The sequence below is a fragment of the Phyllobates terribilis genome, unplaced genomic scaffold (genome assembly GCF_046119375.1).
Source record: "Phyllobates terribilis strain yellow unplaced genomic scaffold, ASM4611937v1 Scaffold_4__5_contigs__length_816908805, whole genome shotgun sequence".
Classification (NCBI taxonomy): domain Eukaryota; kingdom Metazoa; phylum Chordata; class Amphibia; order Anura; family Dendrobatidae; genus Phyllobates; species Phyllobates terribilis.
Window position 1 is genome coordinate 363,079,496 of NW_027362764.1, and position 11,927 is coordinate 363,091,422.

The 11,927-nt window shown below is 40.7% G+C and overlaps 1 protein-coding gene across 6 annotated transcripts in view; it reads left to right on the forward strand.

The window, feature by feature from the left end:
• CCDC127 (coiled-coil domain containing 127) overlaps window positions 1–11,714 on the forward strand; it is a 56,866-nt gene extending 45,152 nt beyond the window's left edge. For 4 of the 6 annotated variants that reach the window (XM_073678456.1, XM_073678452.1, XM_073678455.1 and 1 more), the window contains 2 exons: window positions 5,514–5,647; window positions 9,751–11,714. In XM_073678456.1, the coding sequence (XP_073534557.1) occupies window positions 5,533–5,647; window positions 9,751–10,421 (786 nt within the window). In that variant the 5' untranslated portion in view covers window positions 5,514–5,532 and the 3' untranslated portion in view covers window positions 10,422–11,714. Of the gene's footprint in view, window positions 1–5,376; window positions 5,442–5,513; window positions 5,648–9,750 lie in introns of all 6 variants that reach the window. The other 2 variants (XM_073678454.1, XM_073678457.1) reach the window with 1 other exon arrangement.
• Window positions 11,715–11,927: the final 213 nt, after the last annotated feature.

Below are 11,927 nucleotides of genomic sequence, written 5' to 3' on the forward strand. Positions count from 1 at the left end.
AAAAAAATAAAAAATTACATAACGATTACTGTTGAGTGCAAGTGCTTGCTACTCAAGTTTGCATCGGGGGCTCTGCTGTGCACCAAGTAACGTAGATGCTCTAGTGACATGCTCATGACTGTTACACATCCAAAAAAATATGCGGGGATTGCCTGCCATACACGCATAATCTTTGCATGTTTTTTTTTTTTTGGGTGTCTTACAGCTGCAAAACATGCAGGGTGGAGACTCAAGCATGTCACCCGAGCACCCGATGCAAACTTTAGTAGCGAATGACGATATATTCAATATGATGACAAATGTTAGCAAATTTTGTGTAGTACCTTTTGGGTTCAAAATCCTCATTATACCCCTGGATAAAACCCTTAAAGGGTGTAGTTTCCAAAATGGGGTCAGTTGTGGAGGGTTTCTTCTTTTTGGGCACCTGAGAGGCCCTGCCAATTTGTGACATGTTGCCCACAATTTGTGTTCCAAAATTCAAATATTGCTTCTTCCGTTCCGACCCCTGCCGTTTGTACAAACAAAACTTTTTGACTACATGTGGGGTATTGCCGTGCTCATAAGAAAGTGGGTAACAAACTATGGGGTCCACTTTTTGGTGTTACCTCTTGCAAAAGTGAGAAATTTGGGGTTAAAGCAAGATTTTAGATGTAAAATGTTTAATTTTTTTTTTCATTTCACTTTTCATTAATTCCTGTGTAGCAACTGAAGGGTTAAAAACAATTCCCGACAACCGTTTTAAAGTATTTGAAGGGTGCGGTTCTTAAAGTATCACTTTTGGGGAGTTTCCAATATATATAATAGGCCCCTCAAAGTCCACTCTCCCAGTGGGTCATGGCACCCGCAAAGCATAATCGTAAAATCTGCACTATAAGATGGCACTTCTTCCCTTCTGAGTTTTGCACTGTGCCTCAAAAGTAGTTTCCCAATTACATGTAGGATATTGGCACAATCAGGAGAAATTGCACAACAAACTGAAAAGTCAATCTTTTCCTACTTTCCTTATAAAAATTAAAAATTTGGAGCTAAAACAACATTTTAACGGTAAAAATTTAATTACTGTATTGTTCGGCTTTTAAGACGCACTTTTTTCCCCCCAAATTTGGGGAAATGGGGGTGCGTCTTATAATCCGAACTGTAGTGAAGCTTACCGGCATTGGTGGAGCGGGAGATTGCTGCAGGCCCCATGCTTGTAGTAGGAGGTGTTTGGTGTAGCAGGGGCTCCGTCAACATTTTGTAAAAACCTGAAGCCCCACACCTTCCATGCTTTCTAATACACTGGACTCCGGGAAAATGGCTGCCAGAGGTGGCGCATGCTCAGTTTGAGATCTCGGCTTCCGAGATCTCAAATGCGCATGCTCTGCCTCCAGCGGCCATTTCAATGTCCACGGAGCCCCCGCACCACCGAACACCTCCTACTACAAGCATGGGGCTCTCAGCCATTTCCTGACTCCTGCCTCTGCAGGAAGACACACGCTCTCGGCAGCGACGATCTCCCGACTCCTGTCTCCGACCTTGCCACCTTGGACCCGACTCCACCAATGCTTCAGCCCCCCAGTTAAGCTGATTAATAACACGCACCGGTTTATAAGGCTATGTGCCCACGTTGCATTTATGAAGCAGAAAATTTCTGCTGCATAATTGCAAGTCCTCTCCCGGAAAAACGCATGCGGAATTCCGCACGCGTTTATCGCGCATTTTTCGCGCGTTTATCACGCGTTTTCCACATGCGGAATTGCCTTGCGTTTTTTATGCATTGGACAAAGGCAATTCTGCTTGCGGAAACGCAAAATTAAATGACATGCTGCGGATTTTTGAACGCAGCATAAACGCTGCGGAAAAATCCGCAGCATGTGCATAGAACTTGCGGAATCACATTGGGGACCATGGGGTGCGGGTTACCAAGCGTTTTACAAGCGTTTCCGCTGCGGAAATTCCGCATCAAAAACGCTTGAAAAACGCTACGTGGGCACACAGCCTAAAAGAAACATTTCTCTCTCGCCTATGACAGCACCACGGAGAGAGGTGGTCCGCCCTTCAAGGACAGGAAACCTACAGATAAACAGGGCGTTACCTCTCCCCACATCAGTTGGTTTCCGGTCTTTGACTGGGAACCTACAGTTCGGCGTACCTAAAAGAAAATATACCTGCAGTTCAGTGGGCCCAAATCCACACCAAGGGTCTATTGAACAAGCGGTGGATGCCTCGTTCACACCGCTGCATCCCTCTCTCACTGGAACTGGTAATCGGTCAACACAGGGGCTGGATATCACACTTCTCCACACATATGTAATTCACTAAACATTACATACACTGATTAAGGTCTTGCTAGACCGAAATGTCTGCGCATTTGTACTACTTAAAACGCACCTGTCATCAGGATTGTGCTCAGTAAACTGCATACACTGTCAGGTGGGCGACATTACACTGATTAATATGATCAGTATGCTCTTATGACAGCTGACTGTCTTCACTGACCTGCCTCTTATTTTACATAATGCATCTAGTAGTGCAGGGCTAGGTAAAATAGTAGGCAGGTCAGTGAAGGCACATTGGGCTGTCATAAGGACATACAGATGAATATGTAAGCAGAGCACCTGATAGAGCCCCCCCCCCCCCCACAGTCCGCTCCGGAGCACGGGCATATCATCATCTCCAAACTGAAAGTAAAGATTACACAAGAACCACAGGACGGATTTCATCAACCAAAGTATCATTTTAATCCGTGTAATGTCGCCCACCTGGCAGTGTATATAGTATGCTGAGCTCAATCCTGCTGGCAAGTGCGCTTTAAAAAAAGCTCACCTGTCACCAGGATTGTGCTTAGTAAACCACATACTGCCATGTGGGTGCCTTTACACTGAGTAAAATGATACCTTTGTTGATATTCATCCCGTGTTTTTTTTTATAATCTTTATTTTCATTTATTCTATTTTAAATAGTAGGCAGGTCACTGATGCAGTGACCTGTCAGAAGGCAGACATATGAATACATAAGCAAAGCACCAGATAAAGCCTCTCCCCAGCAGCCCGCCCCGAAGCATTATGTCAGAAATGAAAATAAAGATTATAAAAGAACCACTGGGTGGATTTCATCAACAAAGGCATCATTTTACTCAGTGTAAGGGCTCCCACCTGACAGTGTATGTGGGTTGCTAAGCCCAATCCTGCTGACAGGTGCGCTTTAATCTTGAATTTTTAATGATGATGATCTGATTTTATCTGAGTGCCAAGTTCTTCTTTACATATTACTGGGTTTGGACCCTACTTGAGCATGACCACTCTCCCAAGTGTGCGGTATTTTGTCTTACTAATTATCATATAAAGTGACACTGGTCAGGTTTAAAAAAAAATTGGCCTGGTCTGGTGTTAATTCTTGTTTGCTTCGACAATTTGGCTCCCTACAGTTTACTTTTTTTACTAATAATCTTTGAACAGGACGAAATCTGTTTGCCTTCCCTATTGTAAAGACTCTCCATGGCAAACATTGCTGTATGCTCTCAATATACTGCAGAAATTGGCCTTTTTTTGGCATATTGTCTGTCTTTTTTTTTTTTTTTTGTGTGTGTGACGCATTTGGCTTTTAAACAAAAAAAAAACTTGTATTGAATAATCTAGTGAGCCACTTGCAGGATAGTCAGGTCATTTTTTATTAACTACTTTCCGTCTTTAGAAATCTGAATTGTTTAAAAGAAGCTCAAAATCCAGAACATATGAACTGCAGGTTGTTTTTGCAGTGCATGTGCTCCTTGTTTTTAGTATTTCTTCCATTGGAGACATGGCAAATGTCCAAGCAGTAGTCCAGTTGTGTCCAGACGTGTGCCTGTTTCAGTGTTGCGTTTTCTCAAGTCTTTCAGATGCTGAGGGGGTGGGCTGTTGTCCGATACTGAGTCCTTGATGTAGCTCTACAGAATGAAGTTGCAGAGTACTAGATATGGTGATCATAACTGTAATATTGGTGGATCGACCTGTGATAATGAATCACTGGAACAGTGGAGTCCATATTCTAGGATATTCTATCTTGTTTCTTGACTGAACTGGACTATAGCCTAGACATTTACTGTGTCACCAATAGAAATCACTTTAAATGTTTGTAGTATATAGATAAACCTTGGATACATAATGTATCTTTTCTTGTTACTACATTAGTTTTATGAATACCGAGACTAGAATTTTCCTTTTGTAATCGGATTGTGTTATAACACATTTTTATGTAAAGCAACCAAATTGGATAATAGCAGATTGTATCATTTCCATTTATGCTGATCTCATTTTCCACTGCCAGTCAGTAGATTTAAAGCCCCTAACACAATAGATAGCTGCGGGCCCAATCGTTCACCTGACTACTATGTCTTACAATTCCTCCATACACAATTATTGGCTCAGCCTCAGAGATTTATGCAGCTATCTAAATTCACCTTTAGGCTGTGTGCCCACTATGCGTTTTTTAAGCGTTTCCGCAGCAGCAATTCCGCCGCAGAAACGCTTAAATACTTGTTAGTAGGTCTGGAATGTCCCCCAACGATAATCCGCATGTGCTGTGCACATGCTGCGGAAATTTCCGCTGAGGATTATCAATGCGGAAAAATCCGCAGCACTACCAATTATTTTGTGGACATGCAGCGTAATTGCTGCCATTGACTTCCATTGAATAGCTTAATATCCGCAAGAGCACATGCGGATTTTAAGCGATTCAATGTGCGGATGGTACCCAGGTCTGGAGAAGTGGAGACTCTTCTCCAGACTCGGGTACCATAGTACCTGTAAAAAAGAATTTAAAATAAAAAAACACCTTATACTCCCCTTCTGATGGCCCGCGGTCTTCTATCCGGTACGTCTTGGCTCGCGATGGAGTAAAAGGACCTTCCATGACGTCATTCAGTCATGTGACAGGTCACGCGACCGCTGACGTCAGCGGTTGCGTGACCTGTCACATGACTAAATTACGTCATGGAAGGTCCTTTTACACCACCGGGGGGCCATCGGAAGGTGAGTATATGTTTTGTTTGTTTTTTTAACTTTTTTACCATTTTTATTCTTTTTTTTTATTTTTTAACTAACTTGGTCACACTATATAAAATCCATGCCAGTTGCATGGATTTATATAGTGTGACCAAGTTGTCAAGCACTTTCCAAGTGATGATAAAATCGCTTGGAAAGCGCCTGACAACCCGCATGCGAAATCGCATGTGCAAAACGTGTGACAAATTCTTGTCCCTGGCTGAAAAAAACGCATGTAAAATCCGCATGTGTTTTTTCTGCCAGGGAGATGCAGAAACGCTCAGGAAAAATCCAGAGCATTTCTGCATCGTGGGCGCATAGCCTTAAAGTGCACTTACATTGGAGCTTTGCGAACTGGAGCTTAATCTGTTTACAGGTTGGATGGATAGGTCATCAAGATCACTTGAAGAAGCAATGGAGATTTCTAAGGTCTACACTAGGGTGAGTCGGCATGTTGGGTATACATACCTAAAATATTGTTTGGAATGATTTCTTATTTTATTATTGTTTTAGATTTCTAAAGTAGATACAAATGAATAATTTAAACAACCCACGCGAGTGGAACATTCGTCCAGATGGCAATGGCGGAGATGGGAGTAAATGGAACTATGCATTACTGGTACCAATGTTGGGGCTTGCTGCTTTTCGTAAGTTCACATTGTGTTTATCTGTGTTGTATACCATAATGGTATTTTTTTTTCTGAATCCCTCTTTATTACTTTTATTATCTTTTTGCTCTCAGTAGCCACATAGATCGGCTATAATCCATGCAATCTAAGTTTCCGTCTCCAGTGCTGTGGAATGTAAAATGATTACACCTCTTTGAAGATAAAAACTTAGGGGACAGCAAGGAATATGGCTGATCCATGGTGCTATTGAGAGCAAAATTGGAAACTAAGTGATTTACAATCATGTACACTGTAATAGTTTTTCTGTAAACCTGGATGTACACTTCACATGTCTGCCCTATAAATTACACATATCAAGACTGACCGTCACTTCCAAAATAGAAAACTGGTGTGTACAGGTGCTTACTAAGAGTAGCCATCTCCATATATAATCAACAAATAAAGTAGCACTCTGTAGCACTATAGTATGCAAACATGAAATATATAACATTTTAAATTGAATTACTGCTCTAGAAAATAGAAATAAATGAGCATTCTTAATGCATAAATTGGCCCATTCATGTGTACCCGGCAGCCGCAATAAGGCGATACTCGATCCTTCCTTCCCATATACATGTAGACTTTAGTCTAAGAGAGGATTCACTCTAGGCAGGTTCCCAGCAACTAGAGTCGCTTTATTGCGGCTGCCGGGTACACATGAATTGGCAAATTAATGCTCTAAGTATTCTCATTTATTTCGATTTTCTAGAGCAGTAATGCAATTCAAATTTCATGTTTGCATACTATAGTGCTACAGAGTGCTACTTTATTTGTTGGCCTTATGAATTATGTGCTGAGATGTGCTTCTGTCAGGTAGCTTGAATGCTGTACCTGGGGCAGTTGTGTCTCAGTGGGGATGCTTGGTATGTCCAATTTAAGACTGCAGAACTTATGAACATGTAAATCAATAGTGTCATTCATACTCATTGGAGGGATCCACAGCTGCCAGAAACCCATGATGGCTTTATCTCTTGTAAAAGTGTGAATGAGAAGACACTCAGCAAAAGTGTCGCCTTCATTAGCAAAGATGAAGTCAGACATAAAGATCCTTGGACTCACATTTATTCTATTCTAATCTATTATAGATCTCTATGTAAATAATTTGCATATCTATGACTACCTGGGCCTGCTGTAAATGTTATGTGGAAAGGGTATGGCACAGATTTGTCAGTGAGCAAGTACTATATAAGAAGGAGCACAGGGCTTGCTATATATGTGTACCCTGATGATTATGTGCTGTTTATCAGCAATGTAAAGCAAATATCTTGGATGTCATGTTTACATAGTGCCCCTGAGCGTGGCAGAGGAGGTTGTACTACCAGAGGCATCTGTTCTGCTGCCCAACCTCTCTTCAGGCTGTTGCTTAGCAATACCTGTAGGAAAGCAAGGGGTAGGGCTTCATGGAGAATGTGATGGTAGAGGAGGGTAGACATACACACCTGTGTCCTGCATGTTTGTAGTCTTTATATTGTTAGAGAGGCAGGGGTCACCGGCTGTATCCGTCCCACAGGAGAGGCATCATATGACATTTCCATTGCTGCAGCTGCCTCCTCCACAAGAGACCTAGCAGACTGCGGCACTGTGGGCCTCCTCGTGATCGTGGCAGGAATGTCTTGTGTGTAGTAATATGCATGAGCCATTCTTTAAAGAGAACCCATCACCAAAATTCTAGTCTTATTAAAAAATATAACATGCATGTGTTGACTTATTTTAGATAGTGATTTTCAAAACCGTCACATATAAAAACAAAGGTTTTTAGATGGATACTAATTTCCTAAAGAAGCACTCTGCAAACTTGTGGATGGCACAAAGCTTCTCACTGATCACTCTGCACCACGCATGCTTCTATTGTGCAGGCAGAAAGACCAGAAACTTTCTGCTCCCTTGTCCATACTTCTATTACTGTATTAAAAAACATTGCCTATCTGCAGGTTCCCCTCCTACTATTTTTACACTGGTCTGTGTTCTGATCAGAGTGAAAACGCTCCATCAGAGCCAACACCAGTGTAAGGCCAAGGTCCCATTATCAGTATTCGATCAGTATTTTTTCTCAGGAGTGGGAGCCAAATCCAGGAGTGGGTGATAAATGCAGAATTGGTGACTTGTTTCTGTTATACCTTTTCTCTGATTGTTCCTCACCTGGTTTTAGCTCCCACTCCTGAGAAAAAATATTGACCGAATACTGATAGTGGGGCCGTGGCCTAAGAGTGATATACACAGAAGCTGCTGACAGACAACTGTAATATCAGTTATGGAGGGCAAGGAAGCGGCACTCATTGCTCTTGAATTAAAGTGCAGCAGTGTCCCCGGGAGCCACGCATATGGGAACGTTTCCTGGTTCATCTCTCCTCCCCCGCTATTACTTGCAACATCTCGCTGTTTAGTGAGGAGATACGAAGTGTTCCCATACTTGTGGCTCTCGTGACATCGCAGCACATTATTATAAGACCGATCACCACCACTCCCCTGCCATTCACCAGCTACAAGTATATTACAGTTGTCCCTGTCTGTCAGCAACTTCTTTGTCTATCCATATAACACTGGTCTTTGCTCTGATGGCAGAGTTTTCACAGTGTGATAATGAAGTTGCAGTTAGGCAGGGAAAAATATTCAAATAAAGTTACAGTATGTCCCCATGGCAGCACGCACTCACTCCATAACACTGACCATCGTATCTGCTCTGAGCCGATATGTCCACTTCCGTGCTGAGTGACATAGCGCTGGCTAAGTATGTCGGGAAATGGCGGAGACTTTTTACTGGCTGATTTGCATATAATTTGTATATCCATTCCCATAGTACTATAAGCCCTTTACTCACTTTTTTTTAATAGGTTGTATTTAATGTTTTTAGTTAGTTTTTGTACCAGTAATAAATGAATATATAAAATAGAGAGGGGTAACTTTCTGTGATGGCTACTCTTTAATGGTGTACTCCAAGCAGATAAAAAAAAATTGTACTGTCACTGCTTTCATAAACTGTAAAGATGAGATCCCCAGTGCACTTTAACTATCTTTAACATTTGTAATTCCCTGTGACAGGAGCTGCTCTCACCTCTCCCTCCGGTCTGGAGCATTATGTCACATAGCAGTGTTCAGGGACCCCAGTTTCAGAGGCTGGTGTGACAGGAGCTGCTCTTCACTGCTCACTCATCTGGAACATTACAGCAGTGTGCAGCTCCCCACTGTTATCAGTCTGTCTCCTGATAATAGCTGTTTCTCTGCAAAGAATGGGGTATGGCCAGTGCCCTTTCTTCTCAGGCTGGCTGTTACAGGGGAGTGCAGCACACTGCTGTGTGAGGTAATGTTCCAGATGGGAGGGATGAGCAGTGAGGGAGTAGATCCTGTCACACAGAATTACAAGTGTTATAAAGAGAATTAAAGTGCTCTGGGCATCTCATCTTTTATAGTTTGAGGATAGGGACAGTACAACAATTTTTTTAATCTCCCCAGAGTATCCCTTTAAGCTTAAACTAGCCTGTACAGGCATTATTGTGGCCTCCAGTACCACCCTGCTAGTGTTTTATATCCGTGGAAGTTTCATGAAATAGCTGTGTGCCTGATCCCTATCCTATTACCAATGAGTGTTGATAAAGTAGTGAAACCCTTTAAGTAAGATCGTTCACATACTTGTGTAGTGTATGTATATAAATGCAGTATTCTTAATTTCTGGAATGTGGCTCTTACATCCTGCTGACTTGTCTGTAGCTCTCAGAAGTTATAATGGACTTCTTAGTATTCTGGATATCCTATAGAAAATTTCAGTGTTTTTTTGGTCAACCTCATAGCTTGATGGTTGTCTCCCTGGTTGTAGCTACAAACACAAACTTTATAATGCCACCTATGAACATTGGTGCAGCTGTTATCAAATGCATGAGAATATTTCCTGTCGATGCTCCAGCAGTCTATACAATAGTGTGATTAAGTCACTAGACGTATATTTACTAGGCCCCAACTATGGTATAAATCAGCAAACGTCCTACCAAGTCATTCATGCAGTTGTAGTTGCTTTTTATGTTGTCTAAGAAAGCAATTTATCACGTTTCTTGCATATATGAATTAATTTTATGATTTTGCTCTTTTAGGATGGATTTGGTCTAAAGAATCTGAGAAAGAAATTAGAAAAGCCAAATCGGAATACCTTAAAAAAGTGATCATTGCAGAAAAAGAGCTTGAAACAAAATATCGAGACATCATTGTAGAAAACAGGCGAGCAGTGGCTCACTTAGAAATTGAACTTGAGAAAGAACAAAACAAAACTCTTAGTTATCGCAATGCCCTTATCGCTCAAAGCAAAAAGCTTGTCGAAGAGAGAAAGCAAATGGAAAACGAGAGAGACCAATTGAAGCAACAAATAAAAGATGCCCAGAAGAGTAGCCAAGCGCAGGAATTGTATGCAAGTAATCTTAAACGGGAGGAAGAATGGCAAACGAAAGCGAAAAGCTTGTTAAAAGAATTTGAAGAGGCTCTGAAAGAGAGACAGAACATTTATTGCAGTTGGACAGCACAGAAAACCAATAGATTTGAAATAGAAAATAATTTGCTTGTCAAAGCTGCAAGCAATCCAATAGCGGTAGAGATAGGAATGACCGATGGCTTGATTGACATCTTTAAACATGACAAACATTGCGCAGTAGTGACAAACACCAATAAACTGGAAAATGGCAGGTTAATGTGGGTTTACCTAAAATATTGGCAATTGACTGTAGACTTAAAGAAATTCAAAAGATTGGAAGAAGCCATGAAGGAAAAGTAGAAAATGCTTTCCGAATAAGATGTGGAATATCTGTATTCATGTCTTTCTTTCTACATTAATTTTGAATAACAATAAATGTGAAAAGCAAATTGCCTTTCTAGAAGTGGAGATTTTGGGCAAAACTCGCTGAAGCTCTACATGACTACAGAGCACTTTATTTATTTTTTTGCCAAAATGTGAACACATCCATTCTCTAAAGTCTGTAGTATGTGTTAAAACTAGACAATTTCTGCAACAGCTCTGGTATGTTGCAGAAAGGTAGATCTACCCTAGAAAACATGGAGGTTTAGGCAGTTGGACCACCACTGATCAGTAAGTGATTTGCATATCTAGCGATAAGCCGCCATGCTCTGTTGTGGAAAAATCTCTGTAAAGGTATCGTTTAAGGACTGCAATACCTTTTTTAAGGGAGTGGTCGGATATCAAAAATTTTCTTTTATTAATATCTATTTTTACAACTTTTGTAATTAGTTTTATTATAAATTACACTATCCTCATCTAATCACTTAATGTGTTTTGCTTCTCTTCTTGTGATGTTTCTTTTGAGAAGATTTTCAAACGAGGCTTTATCAGGATGCTGGGGCTGCATTCACTTTTTCGCAGTGGCTATCAACATGCCTGGAACAGTATGTCATCACAGGGCGGTGCAGTTGTCAAAGCAAACGAGGGTATTCATATATAAAACTTAATAAATTGGTTAGTACAGCTTAAAACGTTCCAGGTAGATTATGCAATAATTTTAAAGGCAAAAACTGATACTTTTCAGACATGGAACTGTCCTTAGTCATAGTATGTCGGTGCTGCAGTCACTTACCACAGTTTCTTTCAAAGCTGTCATTTGAAGATGTCCTGAATCCAAGGTACTGATAGAATCTATGGGAGAGAGAAGTGACTGAGGCATTTTTTTTTTGTCAAGGTCAATTTTTTTCAGCATTTTTACTGCAGTTTTTGCCCATTAAAACAAAAAAAAAAACCATATCAATCCTGTATCAAAAATGTACTGAAAATGCATGTAACTTCAGGCCGTAGCTTGCATTTTTCATGCAGAAAAAAAATGCATCAAAATCAACTACATGTGTACATAGCCATATAATTGTTCTGACAAATATACTGTGTGTCAATATGATTCTGCAGTTAGCTACACATACAACTCCAAAGACTTTGAACCCAGGAAATTGTGGACGATCTTTAGTAAAATCCGCTTTCTGGCAAGACTATCAAATATACCAGATTGCAGAAAACCAGTGTAAGGCCTTATTCTTGCTGTGTGTGTGTGGGTTTTTTTTTTTTTTTAACCAAAACATGGATTAAAAAGTATACCAAATGTTTTAGATCAATAATAGCTTATTTACATGCAGGTTTTTTATGTGACTCTTAGAAAACCATAGGAATCTGTGTCTGCATTTCCTAATATTGTAATGTTTTTTCTGCAATAGTGTCATGCAAAAACGTAGTAGTGGCAAACCGTACATTTTGACGTACAGAGATTAAATACCTACAACCTTA